Source organism: Xenopus tropicalis, chromosome 2 (genome assembly GCF_000004195.4).
Source record: "Xenopus tropicalis strain Nigerian chromosome 2, UCB_Xtro_10.0, whole genome shotgun sequence".
NCBI lineage: Eukaryota > Metazoa > Chordata > Amphibia > Anura > Pipidae > Xenopus > Xenopus tropicalis.
Window position 1 is genome coordinate 90,652,343 of NC_030678.2, and position 22,903 is coordinate 90,675,245.

At 39.4% G+C, this 22,903-nt stretch overlaps 2 protein-coding genes across 26 annotated transcripts in view; both read left to right on the forward strand.

The window, feature by feature from the left end:
- Positions 1-3,479, forward strand: part of macf1 (microtubule actin crosslinking factor 1) — a 183,641-nt gene extending 180,162 nt beyond the window's left edge. For 23 of the 24 annotated variants that reach the window (XM_002940018.5, XM_031896938.1, XM_031896935.1 and 20 more), the window contains one exon: positions 2,178-3,479. In XM_002940018.5, coding sequence (XP_002940064.3) covers positions 2,178-2,419 — 242 coding nt within the window. In that variant the 3' untranslated portion in view covers positions 2,420-3,479. The remainder of the gene's footprint in view (positions 1-2,177) is intronic. The other variant, XM_031896937.1, reaches the window with a different exon arrangement.
- A 1,619-nt stretch (positions 3,480-5,098) lies between these two features.
- Positions 5,099-22,903, forward strand: part of vav1 (vav guanine nucleotide exchange factor 1) — a 45,434-nt gene continuing 27,629 nt past the window's right edge. Inside the window, exons 1-3 of one of the 2 annotated variants that reach the window (XM_004911616.4) lie at positions 5,099-5,928; positions 18,719-18,835; positions 22,672-22,730. In XM_004911616.4, the coding sequence (XP_004911673.1) occupies positions 5,725-5,928; positions 18,719-18,835; positions 22,672-22,730 (380 nt within the window). In that variant the 5' untranslated portion in view covers positions 5,099-5,724. The remainder of the gene's footprint in view (positions 5,929-18,718; positions 18,836-22,671; positions 22,731-22,903) is intronic. The other variant, XM_002940016.5, reaches the window with a different exon arrangement.

Genomic DNA, 22,903 nt, shown 5'->3' on the forward strand with positions numbered 1-22,903 from the left:
TTTGGAATAGCAATGTCCGATAGACAATATATTCATGTTCTACCTAGGCATTGATTACATTTATTACAGCAGCTTCTGGCTCCCACTTGGTCCTTGCCCTGGTGTTACCCTCTCAGAAATATTTTCTGGCTGCAAGATCAAATCCTTTATCTGATTAATCATGTTAAAATAGGAACTTCTTACTAACATTTAGGGCTATGGTACACCTGTCTGCCTGTTGTGTTTTGGCACCAAGGTCTGTCTGATGTCCTCTGTGTGTGTTTACTATGGTGCGTCTCACTCATTTTTACAAGCAGCACCGCCCATGTTCTCTGCCAAAAGTCCTATGTTCAGTAGCCCTTAGTAGAGGGCTTTCAAAGAAATAATTAGAAGTCATGGAATAGTGATATAAACAATAGCTGTCAAGGGCAGTGTAACATCTGCAAGTCTTGCAAAATTCAAGTGTATGGATGGTCAGTCATATCTTTAAGGATATTATTCAGAGAATATCAAGGGAAATGAAATGGGTTGTTATAGTGTTTAATTATAGTGTGCAGTGAGCACCTTTGTATGTCATTATAGGATAAAACCGGGAAAACAGTTTCTGTTGGCATCAGACAGTCTAACCTTTAATCTTTGAAACATTTTTTAATGCAATCTTTAATAATAATACATTTAGTTAACAAAACTTGAATTTCTTCTTTTCTGAGCCCTCTTGATTATCTGTATTGCTTTGGATTTGGGTTTCTCCAGAGAGTGCTTTTTTTTCGGTCAGTGTAACATTGCATGAAACGTACAATGAATTGCCTACATTGGCAAGTTGTTCTGCCGTAAAAACTTATTTGCTTAGTCACCCCAGCACTTGACACAGTGCACCACACTGACAGAGAGATGCCAACATGTACTGAGAGTGACACCCAGCATACAGGGCCACCATTATCTGGGGACAGGTGGGAATCCTCTCAGGAGACCCATAGCAGCAAGGGACCTGGACAGACAAAAGATGATGATTTGCAGTCTGAAAAGGGGCAGAGCTTGTGGAGTGAGTGTTCTTGATGCATCAGAGGATAGATTGAAGGGTTTGTGGGAGCAATGTCCTTGATGAATCAAATATGTGAGCTTTTCTTCCCCTTTAATTGGCAACCCATGCTCTTTAGTAGGTAGGACTCACTTCCCAGGGTGCCTGGATAGGCAGTGAGCTAATTGCACTGGAAGGATGGCCCCATGATTTCTGATGGCATTTCTGCCAGTATATGTTATTTTGGTACACACCGGGAGAATGATCTCAGCTCTGAGCATATTGCTGCACTGCCGCATGCAGGTATTGGCATTTACTAGGACAGAAATCCCAGTGACCCTTTGAAACCATTCTGTAGATGAAATAATGAGTGGGACAACTGGAGCTGGAATGGAGAAAAGTTAGGTTCCTTGGAAAGAAGGTACAAAAAGGGTTTGCAGCTTTGTTTACCTGATTGTAAATCTGCCCAGTCCACACCTGCTGTTTTTTTACATGTTCTGCTTGGCATACTTGTAGAAATGGAGGCAACTGCATTGAGCAATAAAAAAAACTTTTGCCAACAAAAAAAGGAAGGAAGAATGCAACCCAGATAATTACGTACATATTTGTGGTAAAAATGGGTGTTCTTCAAAACAAATGCCTGCATTTCTATTAGAGGCACCTCATGCCGACATTTATTCCAAGGGAGGACCCTATGTTAATAAATCCTATAATAATTGACTAAAAAGTTAGACAAAAGATTTCTGTACAGCTGTAATGCTTTGAAACACTTGGGCTACTTCCACATGGGGTATTTTCTGATCTGCTTTTTAGTAATGGAAACACTTATTACATAAAGATTTGCAGAAATACTTCCAAGTACAGATATTCAATACATCAGAATAATAAATATCTAAGAGTGGATCTATCCACAGTAAAGACAATGGGAATCAATATCTTATAAGGACCTGAAAGTGGGGAAATGTATGGTGTTTTGGAGGGGGGTGGGGGGTGTCCAGTATATGAATTTCAGGTTATTCTCTAAAACTGCTTGAGTGATAAATATTGCAGCTTTCCTATACATCCTTACACACTGGCCATGGCAGATTACAGGCTAAGTGTGACTAGCGATTTATATCTGCTGGCAAATTCCGTGTATCTATGTTTATTTCTACTAATGACAAAATACTGTCTGTACCAGATCCAAAGAAGAGTGCAAGTCGTGCAGGTAGCCGGGCTGGAAGCCGTGCAAGCAGCAGGAGGGGAAGTGATGCCTCTGACTTTGATCTTCTTGAAACACAGTCAGCATGTTCAGATACATCAGAGAGCAGTGCAGCAGGGGGTCCAGGGAGCTCCCGAAGGGGACTATCCAAACCTTCCAAAATCCCAACCATGTCCAAGAAAACCGCCAGCACTCCCAAAACTCAAGGAACCAAGAGATAGTCCTTTTCCCCATTCCCCCCAAGTAAATATGCGGCACAAGGAAGAGACCCATCCCTAATAGGGCTGTCTCCAAGATTTTCTATCATGCACTGTACATCTGGATGTACGCTTATTCTACGAGGGGAATTTTTATTGTCTAAACATGTATACAAAAGAATTGTTTAAAACTGCCTTATTTGTTTCTTTTGTATGTTACTACTTCCATGTGAATATTTCTGTAGATATAAAGCCTCATTATGTGAATTCCTGGGGAGCTTCAGGGACTCAAGTATAGAGTTAGAGAAGATGACGTGTAAGACAGAAGAGTATGTATGTAACTATCAGATTCAGTGGGCTATGAGAACTGCTTTTTTACGGGTTAATATCCATGGGCAACACTACTAAACTTTAATAGAGAAATTCCTCTTTTGTACATGTACAATAAATTGCATAGAGGCATCAGGGAGCCACATTAGATTCCAGCTATTTAAGATTAAGATTTTATCTTTAAAGTGAGATTTGTTTCTGAATTTATAGCACTTGCACATTGCCTTGCTCTTACAGTAAAACTAGCAAGTGTCCAACAGCGACTGTCATTATAAAGGATTATAACAACTAGTGTTTGACAAAACCTTTTCGAGTGATGGCCCAGCATACATCACGTGCTACTCCTCTGCCACTTTGCACTCATCTGGATCCAGCTGATTTCTAATTGTAAACTACATTTGTTTTATTTATCTACTTAGGACTTTCTTATTTATTATTTAAATTGTCATTCCACTTAGAATTTGTGTGAAACAATGATTTCTGTAGACAAAACACTCACAGTTGTGCATCAATGAAACGAGACTCACAGCACAATTTCTTCCTCGTGTTTGTTTGCTGGTGCCCTGTGGAAGACAAGACCCTGAGGAAATGAATTGGTAGAACATGAGGGGTCTCTTCTGCAAAGAATGTTCTGTTCTGGCCAGGCTGCTGTGTGATTTTCTCGATTAGTTTGCAACAGAAATTGACTGTACCAATGAACTGTTAAAAGAGACACCTTTTGTATTAAAATTGCTTGCAGTAACAACACCAGGTATTCTGTGTGTAATGTGTCTTTTCTTCTGGGTAGAAAGTCATAAATCTTAATGAACATGGGTTGGGACTTCTAAAAAGACAGTGGTTAAACATCATGGGGACGGAGTGGGGTCCAAATATGTGACCGAAACATCGCTTTTTTTGCACATTAAAGAATCCTGTTTTTCATCAAGTCCAATTTTCTACCCACCCAGGCATTTAACATCTTTGTGGAGAGTGCCCTCCGTCTACTATGTTTTATATAATATATATTATCTGTTCCTTTTGGCGGCACTTACCACTCCAAACCGGGTGCTCACCAAAAAATTATCCACACATATATACACATATATATATATATATATATATGTGTGTGTGTGTATATGGGATCCCTTATCCGGAAACCCGTTATCCAGAAAGTTCCAATAGGTACCTTTCACACAGGGCTTAGAATTAATTTTTAGTGCTTTATTGATGTGGATAGACAACTGGCGTTTCGGCTGCAACACCACCTTAAATCACTAAAAATTAATTCCTGTGTGAGCGCTACCTAACCATCGGATTTTATATATATATTTAGTATATATATGTATGTATGTATATGAAGAACAGAGTGCCTCACACACAGAGACTTAAAAAAGAACAAAAAATCTTTATTAATCCGATTTTTTGTTCTTTTTATTTTTTGTTCTTTTTTAAGTCCCTCGGAGTGCGGCACTCACAGGGACGTTTTTACATTGTTTGGAGGGAGTGCTCCTTTTGTTTCTTTTATTTATTGATTTATTTATTTATATATATATATATATATATATATATATATATAAAAAAAAATTTTTTTTTAATTATTTTTTTATATTATATATGTGCTATTTAATAAAGGGGGGGATTGTTATAGCTGTTAAGATGTAGTTTACAAATTGGTGTTATACATAAAGATTTTTAAGATATTAAATGATCTATTAGTGTTCTTCTTTGACCTAGCATATATTTTATTGTTGCAATAAAATTAGCCGCGCTGTTTAGGAATTAGCTATTACAGAGCAGACCACTGACCCATAAATTTATTGGAAAACCTTTTGCGTTTTATGTTTTAGGGTAAGAACATCGCGGAGTAAGTTAGTCACGCGCGATAGATCTCTGCTATCGTGGGCAACTAACTAGCCCATGAAATCTATTGCTGTCGGTTCTTACCTTTAGATCACAAAAATTGTTTCTCAGGTGATTACATTACAGAGACAAACCATATTTTACACATTATTTGTAAGCAAACATACCAACAACAGTATGAGTTCCTACCATGTGGCCAGGTGCATTCAAAGCAATGTGTTAAATAAACCATCTAGTGGCCTACTCTGAAAATGCACCAAGGTTATACATTTATATTGTCACACAGTAACTTCAGCAGCATTTACTGTAAAAGTAAAGAAAACATTATTAGAATTGTACCATCCACTCTGGATACATCCAATAGTCATTAAGTCCATATGCTCAAGTAGAGATATATAAATAAAGCAAAACAGCATTGTTGGGATTTGTGATACAGTGATATGCTGTGTCTCTGCAAAATGATATTATACATGCTCACATATATACAGGAACAAGTTATACTGTATATACTATATAAGTGGTTTGCATTGCTGCCTTGCAGCCCTGGGGCATTGGGTTTAAGTCCAGCCAGGAGACTGCAAAGACTAAATGTGTTCCATGCTTGCTGGAGCGTACCTAGCACGTTGGCACCGCCCCACCCCAGTACATTTGACTATTTTTGTTCTTTACTGCTTCCTCTGTATGATCCCCCTATAGTTTGTAAGATATCAGTTAAAACATATGCTGTATATGAATTGGGCCAAGGGGTGCAGCATATTAGGACACACACACATCACAATTGACATAGCATGTTTCTGGCTGTTTTTGACAAAATTTGAACAGAAAGAACGAAGGTACATGAGTTTCTGTCACACACTAGCAGTTTTGGAGGCAGGCTCACTTAACATGCATACGCAGTGTTGCAGAAGAGGAAGTCCGTAAGTTTCTTCCTCATTAGACAAAAGGAAGTATCATTGCAAAAAGCTCCCCAGCCGGCTATATCTGTCTGCTATACCACACCTCAGGGCAGTCAGTCCTCTCTTCCTTGAATCTTGTCTCTATTTCTTCTATACTTTCAATTGTTTGTGGTCTACAACCATTTGTTATTGGCCTCTGTTCAGGGATACCAGTGACTGTGTTGCCTCCAACCCCCCTCCCATCTTCCTGGGCACACGGTTGTGATGGAGCTGTGGAGGCACTGTGCTCGCTGGTTGATCCAATGCCGGGTACTTCCTCCAAATCACCGTGTGACTCTGGACACTGCCCAGGTTTGTGACCTCGCTCAGGCACTTCGGGATGGAGTTCTGCTATGCCAACTGCTCAACAATCTCATGCCAAATGCTGTCAACCTTAGTGAGATTAATTTGCGACCTCAGATGTCCCAGGTATGTAATCAGTTAGGCTAGCTTGGCCTGGGGGAGGGTGGCAAATATGCTAACTCAGACTTCATTTTAACTTTGTATACATGGTTACTATCTGTGTTTTGCCTTCATAACTGATAGTGCTATATAAATACACCAGAATGGGGACTGTATTCAGCAACGAAATTACAGTTTTGTCAAGCAGAGCAGAGTGGGCCTGCCTTCCATCTTCCGTCTATCGCTGCTTGTGAGTTTAGGTTCTCACAATTAAACATTTCCTGGAGTTGGACTGTAGTATAATCTGTAAAATGCAATTTTGGACATGTTAGGGCATATAAACATACCACAATCAATTGTCTTAATTTCTTTACATTTAATATTTATCATGTTCCAGGGGTCTGTTATGACCTTTACAAGCAAATCAACTGTATTTATTTTTTGACTTTGCTGCAGAGCTTGTCACATTCCACTTGTACTTCCTGTTACCCAGCATATTGTGCAGCAGCAGCACAGCAGGATGGGAGCAGAGTGTTAGTTGTAAAGCGGGAATTAGAAAAAGCATCTATGATATAGTGTGTCTGAGATCTGCGCAATTATTTAGGGGTGTATAGTGGACTCGCATTGTACCCACAGTTCTTGTACATAGTAGACTTAGGGAACAACATGGTGACAATGCTGCTATGGTGGATTAATACAGTCATTATTTTGTAATTATATTCACATCATAATGATGTATAATATAAAGTAGCAGAATAATAGGAAAAAATGCATGGGATAGAATGATGGGGCCTGTGACAGTTCAGTTGTTGGTAACAGTCCTATAGAGCGTAATGAAACTGAAACACCCTGCATTTTGTCACAAAGGCTGTCTTAAGCACTAGTGTTACATTATTATATATTATTATATTATTATTAATAGTTATTATTATAACATATTCCCCAGCACTGTACAGTGGGGAAGGTGGTGGTAAGTGGCTATATGTACTTTGTATTTTTGTCTGGAGGGTACAAGCTTTGGTCAGGCCCCCCTTAGCTCATAACAAACTTACTAATTTAGGAGAATATTAGTGTATCAGCCATTCAATCACAGTTACAACAATATTTACTTAGATTGTAAGCTCTACAGGGCAGGGACATCCTTCCTACTGTGTCTCATACCACATGGCAATTAATCTCTGTGTATTTATATTTATTTATTTTATTTATTATAACACTTGTCCTCCCTGTGTATAATTCTGTATATTGTAAGATTGTACAGCTGTATAAATACAATATAAGTTATACATACATAAATATCTAAAACAGAAAACACGCATTTGCCCCTAATTTCACTGTCCTTTCTTCCCCCACCACAACTCTTTTAATAAGATGTGGCCCAAAATATATAAAAGAACATTTACAGATAAATATAAAACGGTTAAAGGGGAAGTTTACCTTTACAACAACAGGGGAAGCTTCAGTTTCAATGTTATTTTTATTTTTTGTTGCATATTTTTCTTATCTTCTTCCATTGTGATTTTGGTTTCTAGGGTAATTAACCCCTAGCAAACAGATTAGCAGAAAGTGAGGTTACATCTGTCATAGAAGCTAATTTAGTTGGTAAGCTCTATTCAACATGTAATGTCATTTGAAGGTTCAATGTACAAACCCTTCTGTTGTACAGCAACATGGGATAATGTTGTTGCTTTATTATTATATGTTAATAAAAGTGAAAAGAATGTAAAGAGGGGATCTCCACCACAAAATGGATTTTTGTACGATAGAAGAAAATTTTCCTTTAGCAACGTTCCAGTATACATTAAACAATACTTTATCCTTGGGCTTGTGATCGTGGGTGGGGGGTGGACCGCCCAAAGTTCCTGGCATGGAGCAGGCCTGGATCAGTGGGGCCCACCAGGTTTTTCCTGGTTTCCCCCTAGCCCAAGCTGATACTGCCAGTGTATCCCTTTATGTTCTCTGGTTCTGAACAGGAGTCTGTTCTCCTCTAGGTCTGTTAGTCAGCTGACTGCTGCAGTGTTTGAGCTGAAAGCTAGAAGTGCAGAAAACATACACAGATACTACAATTAGTAACAATTGCAGAGCAATGTAACACAAATTGAAATCTATAATGAACTTAAATTGAAAATATGTTTAGGATTACATTTTCTTTCATAATGCAAACTAATTTTGGGTATAGGACCCTCTTTAATAATGTGAAAAGGCTGATTATTAACCACTTTGCTGCCATGTAATGTGACTCAATCTTGTATTGTGACATTTATATTCTGTATATACATAGTATGTTGTGAGTCGGTCCCTAAGCTCAGTAACTGCCAGCAGCACAGAGCATGTGAAGGGAATTGGCAGAAAAGGAGATGGTTAGGTATTGTGGGTATCTTTGGAGGCACAGATATTCATTGCTAAAGGGCTGTAGTGGCATTAGGTTAGTAGAAAAGCCCGAGACATTTACCCCCATATGCAATAAAAGTTTGTCCAGGTGCAATAATACCAATAAAATATTTGCTTTCAAACAGATGACCAGTAAATGCTACCTGCAGATTGGTCGCTATCGATTATGTACATTGTATTATAACCCTAAGGGCTTAACTACACAGAAATTTTCATTAGATTTTATTTAATCTTGTCATGCAACAGCACAGCAAAATCTGATCCCCAAAGCTGTAATGTAATGTCTGATCAGATAAAGTCAGATGGTGGGTTTTGTTCATGTATCATCACCCAACAGTCAGTGTATTTCAATGAGAAAAATAAGTCTTTCAGACTCATCAGATTTTCAGATTTTAGACGCAGCATGCAGCTTTAATTCCCATAGCCGTGTCATGTTGGAGGGCAAGTTTTTCATGCAGATTTTTCTATCAGTCACATTATTTTTTAACCCATGCAATTACATCCAACTTGTTGGAATGCATTGTGACGATCCAACCCCATCCTACAGAATCTCCTGTGCAATTTAGATCTAAAGGTCTAGCATTTCTAGCCTAACTCTTCGTTGAGCTTTAGATTATTTGAACATATTTTTTGTACAGACACATGGTGTATTTTAGTATGTTTGGGAACCATATTCCTTTTTCTTATTTTCACATGGTTTATGTTACATAGGCCACAGCAGACTATGCAGATGCTGGTTGGGGCAAATTGCAGGAGTTAGATGTCCTGGAAGGCCACATATTTCTATGTATGAATGCAAAGCAGTTCATACTCCTGGGGGGCTGAGGATTTATTAAGAATTTGGAGACAAGTAACTTCTAGTTACACCATTAGTCAGCGTTCTGGCTAAAATGTGAAAAGATTGGCTTCAATCTGTGGATTTATGCCAGAAGGGCTGCTGTAAGATGCCATAGACAGTCACTATTAGTTGGGCCTGTGGGGGGTTGTTTGGGCCTTAGTATACCTGAAATACCAGGACCTTTTATTGAACCCCAGTCCCACACCTGTTCCCTCCAACTTATGCGCTTCCTCTAACACATTGTTCCTAAGCTATTCTTTCACCTGCTCTCTTTTCTTAGTCATACTCTAGGTATTTCTGTAAATTATCCCAAGACTGTACCACTGGTTGACCTGGAACTAGCTGTGGGGTGGGGGCGACAGTGGAACTGATCACTTGGACAAGGTTTAGAGAGGATGTATAGTCATCCCATAAAATTAAGGGATTATTGAGGGATCCCTAAAAACAAGTACGTTTACTAATATACATGCATTATTTTTTTCTTACTATTGTAAAGATTAAACAATTGCTTTCCTCTGGCTAACAGGCAGCCACAGCCAGCCCTACATAAGCTTCAAATAATGTAGACAGCCGGCGCCCTTACTGTACTCTGACCACAGCCGGACCCTGTCAGAACAGAGAACGCACACCGGCATACAAGCATACATACTTCTGATTGGCTCCCACTGCGCACACAGAGGACTGTGCAGTTGGAGACCAATTGGATTACTTTGGATTGGAGGCAGGAGCTGAGGCTTTGGCAGCAGTGAAAACTGGAACATCTATCTTTACAACATCTATTAAGAGAATCCCTAAACTTAATTGGATGACTAAACATCCTCTTTACTACAAAAACTTTTATTTATTGCTATTCATTATGTTGGACTACAAGTTTGTTTCATGGAATGTCGAGGTTTATAAATACCAAAATCTGGCAAATAATGAATTCACATTAAGTCACAAGACTGCTATTTTGTAAATGTGCAACATTGTTACATCACAAGGATCTTTCCAGAAGAACTTGGGATCCAGGGATGTGCTTATCATTATTGGTGCAAGAGAAATACTTTATCTTTCTGAGAGGCTTTATTTAAAATTGGCAGAATAGTTGCAATGGCACTAGTGTGATGGCCCAGGGTAAAATAATCCCAGCTCCTTTTAACGGTATTCTTACTGGGCCAAATCCTTAGGCTTTTATTTCAGTTTGTCATATAAGTGGTTTTTTTTATCAATCTAAATAAAGGGGCTGCCTGGTGCTGTGGATTAAGGCAGGAAATGGAGAGTCTTATGGCAGCAATATCACACTGCCCCCTAAAAAAGGATTTTTCACAAAGCACACGTTACATTCATTGCTACTTTATTAAAGAGATACTGACACTAAAAATTAAACCCTTTTTACATCTATCATAACTTGGTAAGCTTTTGGTATCATTCAGCAATAAATAAGCATATCTAACTACAGCTACACTGAAGATGTGTGGCTATAAAAATGAAGGCAATTAATGTAGTGAATATTTAGTATAATTTTTTAAAAAAACACTCTGTTTTATATTTTATTAGGTATTAATTGTTTATACCTATTATTTATTAATATTCATAACTAAACTGTTAGATGTGTTACATGTTTCTGTGTGTGCCCTCTCAAAATAACCAATTCTCATGCTTCCAGCCGCAGAGTGATTGCAGGAGCAATTGGTTGAACCAAGGTAAAATGAGGCTCAGGGGTAGATATTTCTTTCAGGAGTTCCCTAATCTAACACGTATTTTAGCATGAATCAGCAGCTTTGAATATGCCAAACAGGCAGTTACTTTCAGAAGGCTAATAAGCTATTTACCTCTCAAATACTGGCCATACACTGAAACCGTAAGACAGCATTTCTTCATTTGAGTGAAGTGGTTACTTTAGATGAAGCAGCATTTACTTACCAGACACAGTGTACAAAGTGGAGGCAATTCGCCATGTTTTTTATCCAGAATTCCAAGATATTTGCACTAAATGCATTAAAACATAAACAGCTGCGCCATTAGCGTGTGATTCTTTTGCCGATTACCTGATGCACCTCTTGATACAATCTGCTGTAGCAGTAGCTCCAGGGTTCCCCAGCACCATTACATGCACTTCCCCACAATTCCTCAGAGCATACAGGGTGGATACAATAGTACTTGGCACAGATATACAGAAGTGCAAGGAGCATGTTTGAGCAGAAGTATGTTTAACTAATGGTGTTAATAGGTGCAATATTTTAATCAGTATGAGCGCTACCGCACTTGCCCTAACCCTTTAGTATCCAGTTCTGGAGAAAGGATATTTTTCCCTTTCGTGACAAACTAGAAACAACTTCAGACTGGGTTTTTGCCTTCCTCTAGATTTGCCAGAAAGTAACTTGTGTTTACATTTTCAACCTCATACCTTATATACAGTATTATTATAATATATTGTCAAAAATGGTAAGGTTGGGGTAGATCTGAGCCAAGTTAAGGCTGATGCCATACGTGGTGTAGGGCTGATATTTTCGGCATGTGGAAAAGCGCTTGGCGAAAATTCAGCCCTACACCTGCTATTTGTGCCTGCACCCTAATGAATGGGATACGCTCGGGTGCATGTACACATGAAAACGCGAGAGAATGCAAAGTCTCACGTTTTCATGCGTATATCGGCTACATGTGCCTGCAGCCGAGCGTATCTCATTCATTAGGGTGCAGGCACAAGTAGCAGGCGTAGGGCTGAATTTTCGGCAAGCGTTTTTCCGCTTGCCAAAAATATCAGCCCTACGCCACATGTGGCATCAGCCTAAAGCACATTGGTTGCATGGCATGTAAAAGCCCTTCCTGCCTTGATAATTAGGCTGTTTCCATGGAGGCATAGCATCTAATTAGCTAATGTTTTCAGGTCACATACAGCATGTTTCATAGTATTTATTCCCATATATAAGATAAGGCGCAAAGTTTGTCCAGGTGCAGTAACTCCTAGCAACTAATAAGATGATTCTTTTTAAACAGGTGACCAGTAAATTCTTTTTCTGATTGGCTGCAGACATGTATCTGACATTGCACCTGTTATTTCATAATTCCTTCAGTTTGCAATGAAACTACTAGGAAGGCCTCATACTGACTGCTCTCTTCTGCTAGGCTTGCCTACAGCATACCTCCCAACATTTGGAAAATAGAAAGAGGGACAAAAAGAAATACTGCGTGCAGTGCGGCTATTTTTTGACCACGCCCATTTTTACTACACCCCCTAAATACCACTCCCATTTTACAAAATTTGGCAGGTTATTTAAAGTTTAAACAAATTTTAGGGGGTTTGGGGTCTTGTTTTATGTGTTATTACAGTTTTGCTAAAAAAAAAAAAAAAAAAAAGAGAAATTGCCCTTTAAGCTCCAAGTCTCAGTTCTCCCAAAAAACCTACTTATTTAATTAAGTTTGAGAAACTTTGTATTTTTTTTTAGTGTTTAGTGCAGAAACTCAAAGAGAAATGAGGGACTTTTCAATAAGAATCTGGGACTGGATCGGGACATTTGGGAGGTATGGCCTACAGAAAGGCACTTGACCTTCATAACACATATCAGGAAATATTTTATTGCTTAAAACAGTAGGGGTTGAGGAACAATAGAAATCTTTAACTATATCAAAGTCAGTGCATAACTAGTGGGGAACTCATCCCACCCACAGACAGAGGGGGGACGCGTGGCTTCCAAATGATGCTACTGATCAAACTAAAGAAGAAGGAAAAGTATTTTTCAGAAATAATCATTTTAACAACAGAAAGAGTCATGCATTGAAAGTAGAATAATTGTCCGTCACATATAGCAGAGAGTAATGCTCAAAAATATCCCAGAAATGCATGAAACCACAAAAAAAGAAATGTAATTATGAATAGGAATAGGAATAGGAAATAGTCATATTGGCTCAGTTCTGCTTTTACATCCATTTCTATTTTACCTACAGCACATACATAATAAAGTACTGACTTATAGCACAAGACGTTTGATAGAACACCTCTAAATTGGTCAACATGCTTTGGCCTGTAAGATCCTCTTTATGGATGGAGCACAAGGCATACAGTTTTTGTGCCCCTAGAACTCAGCTTGCCATGCATGATTAAGTGGCCCATGTGATAATTACCTGCCTTCCCATGCTACATGCAGCAAGTGCAAATTGCCACAGGTATTATCAGGCACTAGGCACAGTGGAGCACCAGGGTGGAAGCAATGGCACCTAATTATTAGGTGCAAGGTCAGTCCAGAACTACTGCTAGAGCAGTCTGCCATTACATGTAGCCAGCAAATTCAAATCCTAATGTGGCACCTTGTGTATGAAAAAACACGCTGTTCTAAAACAGATACAAGGTTCTGATAACTTTCCCACAAAGTCTAAATCGGTGGAACCATGCAGAGTCCTTGCACATCATGCACCTGAATGCCACTAGAGTTTTAGGGGATTGTTTACAACCCAGAGGAGAAGGTGCGCAGTGCAAAACACAATTGTGAAGAATAAGGTATTTTTTAATTTAGTCCTCCTAGAATTTAAGGGACCAAAAATCCCTGTACTAAATGCTTTGCCCGCTGTGGGCAGGAATTCATTACAGGTGCCCTGGTGCTGGTCAGACAATCCAGTACAATGCTTGCAGAGCAGCAGCACCAACCATGGTCAGGGACATAAATTGCACTGCTATCATCATAATTTATTTTTTCTCTTTTTTTTTGGTGGTTTTAAGGACTGGCATCTTATGCAACAGATATACTCTAAATAAGAAATTACTATGGTCTGTTACAGTGACCCCCACCAGGGCTTATTTATTTATTTTAAATTCATATCTTCTGTGCATTGAAGGTGGAATTATAATTCCATAACATTGATCAATGTTATGTAATAAAAAGTAGTAAGTTTGCCTATAGCCCATGGGCACCTGCAGATTTTTTTTTTTTTTTTCTGGTGGGGGCAAGGGAGCAAAGCAACCAACTAAATGCAACCTATTTAATGGAAAAGGAAAGGTAAAATCTAAGTAAGTTTTATCAGAATGGTCTATGTAAATACAGTCATAAGCACTCACAGAAACGCTGCACTGAGTCTTCTTTTGTGTAAACATGTTCTTCCATCTCTCAAAAAAATCCTTTATTCCTGGGGCCAGAGTCTGCACAGCTTTCTCCTCTCTCCCTTCTCCTGCCCCCCCCCCTCTCCCATAAGAATTCACTCCCCTCATATCCCCCCAGGAGCTAGAGCTACAGCAGGAAGCTATTGAGACCCAGCTAAAATGGCAGCTGCTATCTTAAACAAACAGAGGGAGCTTCTAGGGCTGTTTAATCAGGTTTGGTAAAGCTTTCTGCAGAATAAATATAGCCTTCTAGGTGGAACTAATGTGGCTAATGTATTGGCAGTAAAATGCCAAAATGCCTTTCCTTCTCCTTTAAGAGATACCAACAGGTATGCTGTTTTTCTAGACTAAGCCTGTATACAGGTGCCAAGGTAAAAGCAGGTTTATAGGACATCATTTTATTGGCAAAGACCAGAAAGTCACTCACTGCTTCCATAATTATGTAAAGATTGGAAGCACAGAGACATAGTATTACCCCAAGCAGAGCCTCCTGCAGGCTAGCAGTCCTCATGGGGCTACCAAATAGACAATAGCTTATTTGGTATCCTTAAGGAACTGTTTTCATGCATGTGTGGCTCACAAGTAAAAATGTTTGGGGATCCCTGCTCTACACAATGCCTCACTGCCTCATGCTATAACAGCGGGATATACAAATCTGCTACAGGCATAAGATAGAATGAACCTAGTATGATCCCAATGAATCACCAACTCACCACAGACACAAGAGTCTAAGAAGAAAGAAGGTTTCAAGAAGGAAATAGCCTGGAAATAAAAGCCTATTCCACAATGGACTGCCCTTACAATATACATACAAATATACAAATCATACAAATATGAATTTATTTTTATTAGTAAGGGCAACCTGCTGCACCCCTCCAACCCAGCATCCTGGTCTGAAGTTATCCCCAAATCAAGAGCCTTGGGCTGATAACAACACCAAAGATTGCCTATAACTGTGAACCACATTATATTCTTATTATAAGTATGCTTTATTATTTTTCTACAATTTTTCAGAAAAGCATTAAGGTATAGGTTATTCTGCAAATCTCTACCAATATTAATATCTGTGTTTGTTCACGTGAAAGCTACCATACAGGTTCCCTATTAATGTAATCTCTATGTTTATTCATATGAAAGGTACCATACTGGTTGTGCTGACAAGTTAAAATCAAAAGATTAATTAAAAAGTATGGGCTCCTCAGCAAAATCCTTCTTAAGAACTCCCTCCACTTTTTAAAAGTTAGGTTGCAGGAACTTACCAATATACCATTGTCAGCAATACAACCTATTTGTGAGATAATATTATATTATTAATATCTGAAGCAATTTGGTTGTTTATTTATAGCCATGAGCCTTTGAACCTTGTATTGTTTGTACATTCGTAGAATGGTCTAGATTGGATAGATATGTCTAGGGTTTCAGCATCAAATTGACTGATATTTTTGTATGAAGCAAGGTTTCGTACGATATTCGGTGAGTGTATGGTGGATCGACAAGACGACCGATATCGGCAAAAGCCTTGGATTTTGGTTGTCTCGTCGATCGGACAGGACAAAAGATTTTGACGGTGCCCAAGCAAAACCTGCATTTAGGGCTGAATTATCAGATAGGGGTAAAATTCCTATTGTTTCTACCTCCATATCTGATGATTCAGCCCTGAACGTTAATGGAGGGTGGGAATGAACAGTAACGTGTATGGCCAGCTTAAGTCCCACATGATACTAATAATATGCCATCCAGTATGCCAGCCCCTGGATCAAGATTGACATTTGCATGTGATTTAATTACATGTATGTATGATCAAACTACTTCAATCTCTTAGCCATTTAAATGACTGAATGGATCACAGAGAGAGTGAGAAGAAGATGAACCCTTTAATTTCATGATCCAGAATCAGCGCCTCCTCTCTAGAAATTGTTAAATTGTAATCACATCCAGAAGCATTAAATCCACCCGGGTTCAAGCATGGGAGTTTCTGGCCCCTGAGCCACCTGAGGCAGCTTCTGCAATGCCGCCCCCTGCACTTACCTTTACAGCTCCAGAGGAGGTCCAGAGGGGGTTGCATTGCTAGTGTAGAGAACACAATTGCTCTCCCTGCACTAGCAGAGCCAAATTTTCATTTTAGAAAACGGAAATTCGGCTCTTAAAGTTGCAAGGAGTGGCTTTTTGCCCCCCTGGTAACCATGGGGGTGCTGCCGCCTGAGCAAGTTTCTGACCTCGCATCATGCCAGCAGCACCCCTGTGTACAGATACACCAAGTACTTGTATACTCGAGTATTTTCAGGCAGAAATACACTGTGTGTGCCTGCACCTGGGTGAATTCAATGCTTCTGGGTGCAGACACAACATAAATATTTTGTGGAGGTGCTGATTCTCTGCAAGTGTTATTCGACTTGCCAAGGATCAGCCCTGTATGGCATTACCCTTAAGGATCAGTGTTATGAAAATGGCACTCTCAACCGTGCGTGACTCTGGGATGTGGCCACAAAGGGTTACACTCAGTCACCTTACATACAAGTTAGACTAACATCAGATGCCCCAAACACATACCAACAGAGAGAAAATACACTCGCTGCCACCATCTATCATTAATAGGCAATAGAAACCTAATTTAATTATTCCTTGCTCTCTATAAAATGTAATAACTCACTGTACACCAAATGTATCAAACACTCCTAGCTATAGTCAGGGTTAATTTCTACTAATGCAGCACTCCAGCACCCAAAGGGTTTATTTTCATTTAAATGCATTCTCCTGCTAGCCATACTAGTTATTTAGCATATCAATAGATAATTTCCCTTTCCACACACACATAGAGATAATACACCTAGGAACAAGCTTTTATACAGGTGATGATTTTTTTTAGACCACAAGGACAAAACTTATTACATTTTAAATTTAATATTTAAAAATAAACAATGCATTTATGGATACAACAAAATAGATGTTATGAAGAAGGGACATGCAATTACAAGCAGTAGATAAAATAATAGAACAGAGAACCCCTATGTAAATTATAAAGTTAGGAAGTTAGGGGAGTGCTGAAGAACATGTCATTGATGGCCTCCTGTAGGTGGTTGTTGGTTTCAGGACAGTTTTCTGTAATATAATATTGGCTCTTGCCAGTATCCAGTATTATAATCAAAACAATGGCCCATATGTGGGCAATCAGAATGATACCAAACACGAGGGGTGTCTCATGTTCCAGCCCCCCAGAAACCATCCCTCCTAATTGGTGGGTATAGGCTGTCCCTGTTTGGTATCATGTGTTCTCCTCTTAACCAATATGGGATTTATGGGGATGCAAACTCTATATCAGAGGAGATATGGATCCTATCCTAACTTTTTTTTCATAACTGCTCCCCCCTGCTGATCTAGGTTCACAGCTCCTTCCTTTGATCTACAGTTTAAAAGAACTGACTGGCCCAGCTTCCTTGTCCAAATGGTGTGACTCAGAACTGTTTCCGAAGGTAGACATGGATATTACATTTGCACAGCCCCCTGCGGAAGTGTCTAAGGGTGAAGACACGGGGCGATTAGTTGCCGTGACTTTTTAACAGGTCACTGCAACTAATCTGTGCAATGAACACTTGCGAGCGTTTAGTTGCGGTGACTTCTATTTACCTCCAAACACAACAGCCCTCCAAGTACTAAACAGCAGCAGTTAATACGCGCTTCTCTGCCTGTCACTGCACTTTACGACAAGCACCCTGGCTGATACACATGGAGTGGTGACAGGGGTACCTCCATATGGAGAGGTCTGTCACTCACCATTGCATGTGTGTCTGTCAGGGTGCTTGTCATTAATGAACATTAGGACCCATAACAGACAGAGGGGGCATTAAATCCCTCCTTATATTTTTGCTGAAAGGCAGCAGCAGAGAATACACTCTGTGTGCCATTACCCTACCTGTAAATGGGAAGAGGCCAATGGTAAGGGAGGTGAGCTGTAATTCTAACAAGGAGTTTATGTGATATGGCTTGGTGGACTACATAGTTTGTGGACCACAGGAAAAAGATGGTTACACTTTTATTATCCTGGCGCATTTATAAACAAAAATAATACTGTTAGCCTGCTGGGGCAAAGCTCCTTACATTACCTCTCTGTTGAAATGTAGAAACCATAAAATTCTAAACTAAAGTTGTCAAACCCACATCCTTCCAGGTGTTACGAACCACAAGTTACAGAACTCTTCTCTGGCCTTTGGTTGTCTGAAAGAACCTCCCAGCAAAGTTAAATGACCAGCCCATTGCACATAAAGGTCTCCAATGGGAAAGCTATGCTTACTTATTACTTCACATAAAAATATAATTGTGTTTGCTATAAACCTTGTGCAACTATTGTAGATTTCACACTTGGCCATATTCAAGCACGAAGCTCCCAGTGCAGGTGACCATGTTGGGCCCCTGCTCACTTTTCCTGCATATCCTTGTAACATAGGAGCAGGGGATGCTTTATAAATAAGCCCCAGCCAGTTATGCTAATAAGTACATTTCTCTAACTTTTCTTACAGTTTCTCTGCCTGAAAAATATCCGGACATTTTTATCCACTTGCAGTGAAAAGTTCAAGATGCGCAGAGCTGACCTCTTTGAGGCATTTGATCTATTTGACGTCAGAGATTTTGGAAAGGTAAATATAATTTGCAACTTTACTTAATCTTCTTTACAGAGCTATAGACCTATTGGCTTGCTTGCAGACATTGCACCTCCCATCAGCCCATGAAATGCCAGTGGGCATCCATTGGTTGAATGGGGGAAGGTGGTTAGGGTTAAAGAGAAGCAAATGGGGTTTTAATGTGGGAAACCTGGTCATCACTAAAGCAGGGTCAGGCTCAATGTGGGGCTTACTCTCCCTTTCCTGGTTCTTCAAGGGGCTAATGTGGATGAAGCACTCAGCAGAGAATGGCACAGAGAAGTCCAGGAGATGAAGTTAATGGTATTAAGGGTGGTAATGTCCTAGCCTACATTATACTGATCATCTATGTTGCACAAGATATACATTCTAAATAGGTGACAGTTACTTTAAGATGCTGCAATGTAGCTTTAATAGTTAAATGTGTCTGGGAATATATTTTATGCTGTGCAGTGACCCAGATTTTATTATTAAATAAGCATTTAGGGTTACCATGTGGGTTACCACCCAGACAGGCTTTCCCCTATTACCATGCCCTTGTTTCTGTATGAGTGCAAACAAGTGAGTCTTTGAGAAAAAGACCACAATTAAGAAATTGGCAAATAGAGAAATGTTTAGAGGTGAGACAAACTGAGCCTTTCACTGGAGTGCTGTTATTACTCTCTAATATGATGATGTGTATATTGTCATGTCCATATAGCTTGCCTCTGCAACTTTTCATATAAGAAAAGTTAGCAATAACAAAGGGGCTCATTCAGGAACAGTGGGAAAAGTGCAAAATGTAGATCCAAATTGCCATGTTTTTTAACCCATAATGCAACTTTTTTTAGTGTACAATTATTGCCTGAAGATTTATCTGCTTTATTTTAAATAGAAGGAGGTTAGAAGGAAGTTTCTAGACAGCCAGGTTAATGAATGATCAGTAGGAACTAAACAGTATGTCTAAAAGGGAAAGGGAAATTTGGCTAGCAAAAATCCTGGCCATGGAGAAAAGGATTATAGTGCTGTTTTATCTACACAGCCTATATGGATAGAATACAAGAAAGTGGTTGCACTGTCACTTATTTGGCCAATAAAATCTCTAGTTTCCAAAATGTATGTCCTTCTGAAAATTCTGAGAAGCTGATAAAACGCTCACACTGTACAGTACAGTAATGGTAACACATAGATTACTATAACACACACTAATTGTACAAAATAGTACAGAACAGTACAGTAAATAGTAACACACAGACATCTGTATGTGTAAGCCCTCCCTGAAATGCACTGTTGTTTCAGTTCCCCTGTGGGTTTTACACACTTCCTGTTCAGTCAGTTCTTTTTCAGCAACTGCTGGGAAACTCCGGCACAGAGCATCACTTTTGCACAGAGAATGTTCTACATTACACAGACTAATATAACTAATGAGAGGAAATACTGATCCCCCTTGTATGACCAGTGCTTCTCATTGTGGCTTAAAGGGAATTCACCATTACGTACTACTTATTATTTTTGTATATTTTTGCGTACATAATATAGTACTTTTCAGTATAGGAAACACTGCTCGTAGCCTTTTGTCTATACACTTTTGTCATCCAAATGGAGGCCTAAAGGAAAAAATTGTCGCTGAGCCTTTCCAGTTGCGTTATATGTATGACATCAAACACACACAGTCCACAAACATGATTTCTTGCATAAAAAGCTCACTTGGGCACTGGATCTTCTTCCTGTTTGTATTTGTGTCCACACTGTCATTTTGCAAAGATAAAGAAAATACAGTAACAGGGGTTGGAGCGATCTGTTACTGTAACCGATAAAGGAGCAATGTGTGATATTTCTGTGTGCGTTTTCTATTATCATCTTTGAGCACATGTAAAAATCACTTTTAGTTTTACCAAGCAATTATAAAGATTTCATATAGCCAAATATATGTGCCAACCTGGATTTTCCTATACATATGATGTAATTCTGTAATATGTATGGTAAAAGACTGAAGTACAGAAATTTTGCAATTTCCTCCATGGCTCATGGCCTTTCCACTCTGTCCATGAAAGGTTTTTGTGGTTTAGTTTCTCAAATGGGCAGACTAGACTGACTGGAAGGCCAATACTAGGCTCGGGCTTTGTGGCTTTTGTGGGTCAGGGTAGTTAGTTACTTCATAGATCTGATGAGAGGAGAAAGGTTTACTGCCTGCCCAGCCGCCCCACCACAAAAGCAGCCTACAGCAACTCTACTTATTTAGCAGCATTTCAGCTATATGTACATTTATGTGTCCTTCTACTCAAGACAGCCAGGAGTATGTAATGTAAACTGAATTGTTCTTTCTGAGTGTGCCATCAAAAGATGTAACAGTGCAGATATAGCAAGTTCTAGCCCTGAGAAAGACCAGACAGACTGTACCAGAAATGTTCATACAAGCGTCCAGTTATTTATGTGGCTTTTTACTGAAACGCTGAACTGGTCTTTACCTTGCAATTGCAGTTTCATCAGCTGCACAAAGGCAATGCAGGCTAACTACAAGGGCAATCACACTGTATTCCATGTAGTAGCAAGGGAGGCAGGGAAGGTGCAGCAAGTTTTCTAAATAAAAACACTAATGCGTTTTGGCAAAACAGGGTAACTGCAATTTAGGCCAGAAACTCTTGTTCGGTGTGGCCCTATCTTGTGGAACTAACTACATTTGGCATAGTGAGTGCAGCATGTGAGTGATGTGGGTAGGCTTGAGTGACTTATATTGTCACTGGAGACTCTGTGGAGAGGTAAGAAGTGATATCAATATCACAAGTGATATCAATCTGAACAATCTGACTATGAGTGATCTGTCAGTGGTTTGACTGATACACTGGGAAAGAAAAGTAAGTAAAGAAAATAAAACTACCTCCATTAAATTCTTGTATAGAAAGGCAAGAAAGATGAACAATGCAAAACACCCACCCAACCAAATGAAATATAATTATCATCTGATTATTTTAAAGAATACTTAAGACTTTTAAACAGAACTTGACAACAACATGCATGAATATTTCAACTGTCACACAAAAAAACCCTAATCCATGTTATAGAAAGAAGCAAGAGTTGGGATATAATGGCTGATTTGGTTAACAAAAACAGTGGTCTGGTTATGCTGCAGAGGGGTGGAGGGGTGCACACTGAAGCGGCACTGACAAGTGGCAGTGGGGAATGAGGGTGTAGACTAGAAGTAGGCGAAGGAAGAGGTATGTGCCTAGTGCCCCCCCCATGGTTGCACCCAAGTCACATGCACATGCCTCTTCTAGTTTCATCCCTGCAGGGCATAGCCAGTCCCCCAGTCACTTCTTCCTTGGCCATAGCAAATTACCCCTTCTGTTTCATATATAATATTGCATAATTTTGTAACAAACTTTTGAAGAAGGAGAATGAAGAAGTGTGCATGGCATTTTGGCAAGTGAAGTCTTGTCAGGAAAGGATTCATTTCTGCTACATTAGTCTGACGGACTTATAAGGTAATACCAAAGGACAGACAGAAACTGCTTTAAATGCCAAATGCCAGAGGGCTGCTGTAAAATGCTATCGACAGTGACTATTACTCTGTGTACTTGGAATGCCAGGGCCTATTTATATTCCCAGTCTGGAACAGGGTAGCCCTGACCAGATTTTGGATCACAAACACAGTTAGAACTCAAAAAGTCTAAGGGTCTGATTTACTGCCTTTTGACATTGAGTTTTTTTGCAGCAATTTTTTTTTTAAAAAAAAGCATCTGAGATTGTGGTAAATGTTAAAAGTTAGTCATCCCCTTCTTGTATACATATTGGGGGCAGAGATTCTGCTTGTCATATTCAGTGGTGCTGCAATTCTTTGCTGTTTCTCCCCACAGGTTATTGACACACTGTCCATTCTGTCCTGGACTTCAGTTGCTCAGAATAGGGGCTATGAGTGAGTATAATACAATTCTAAACCATATGTTCCCTGTCCACAATCATGTCCTTCAATAAATATGGTGTCGCCACGTAACAACGTCCCTTGCATATTTGTATTAGTTACAATAAGATGTCCACAGCTTAGTCACAATTGACTGACATGACAACAGAGTCTACATTTTCTTAATA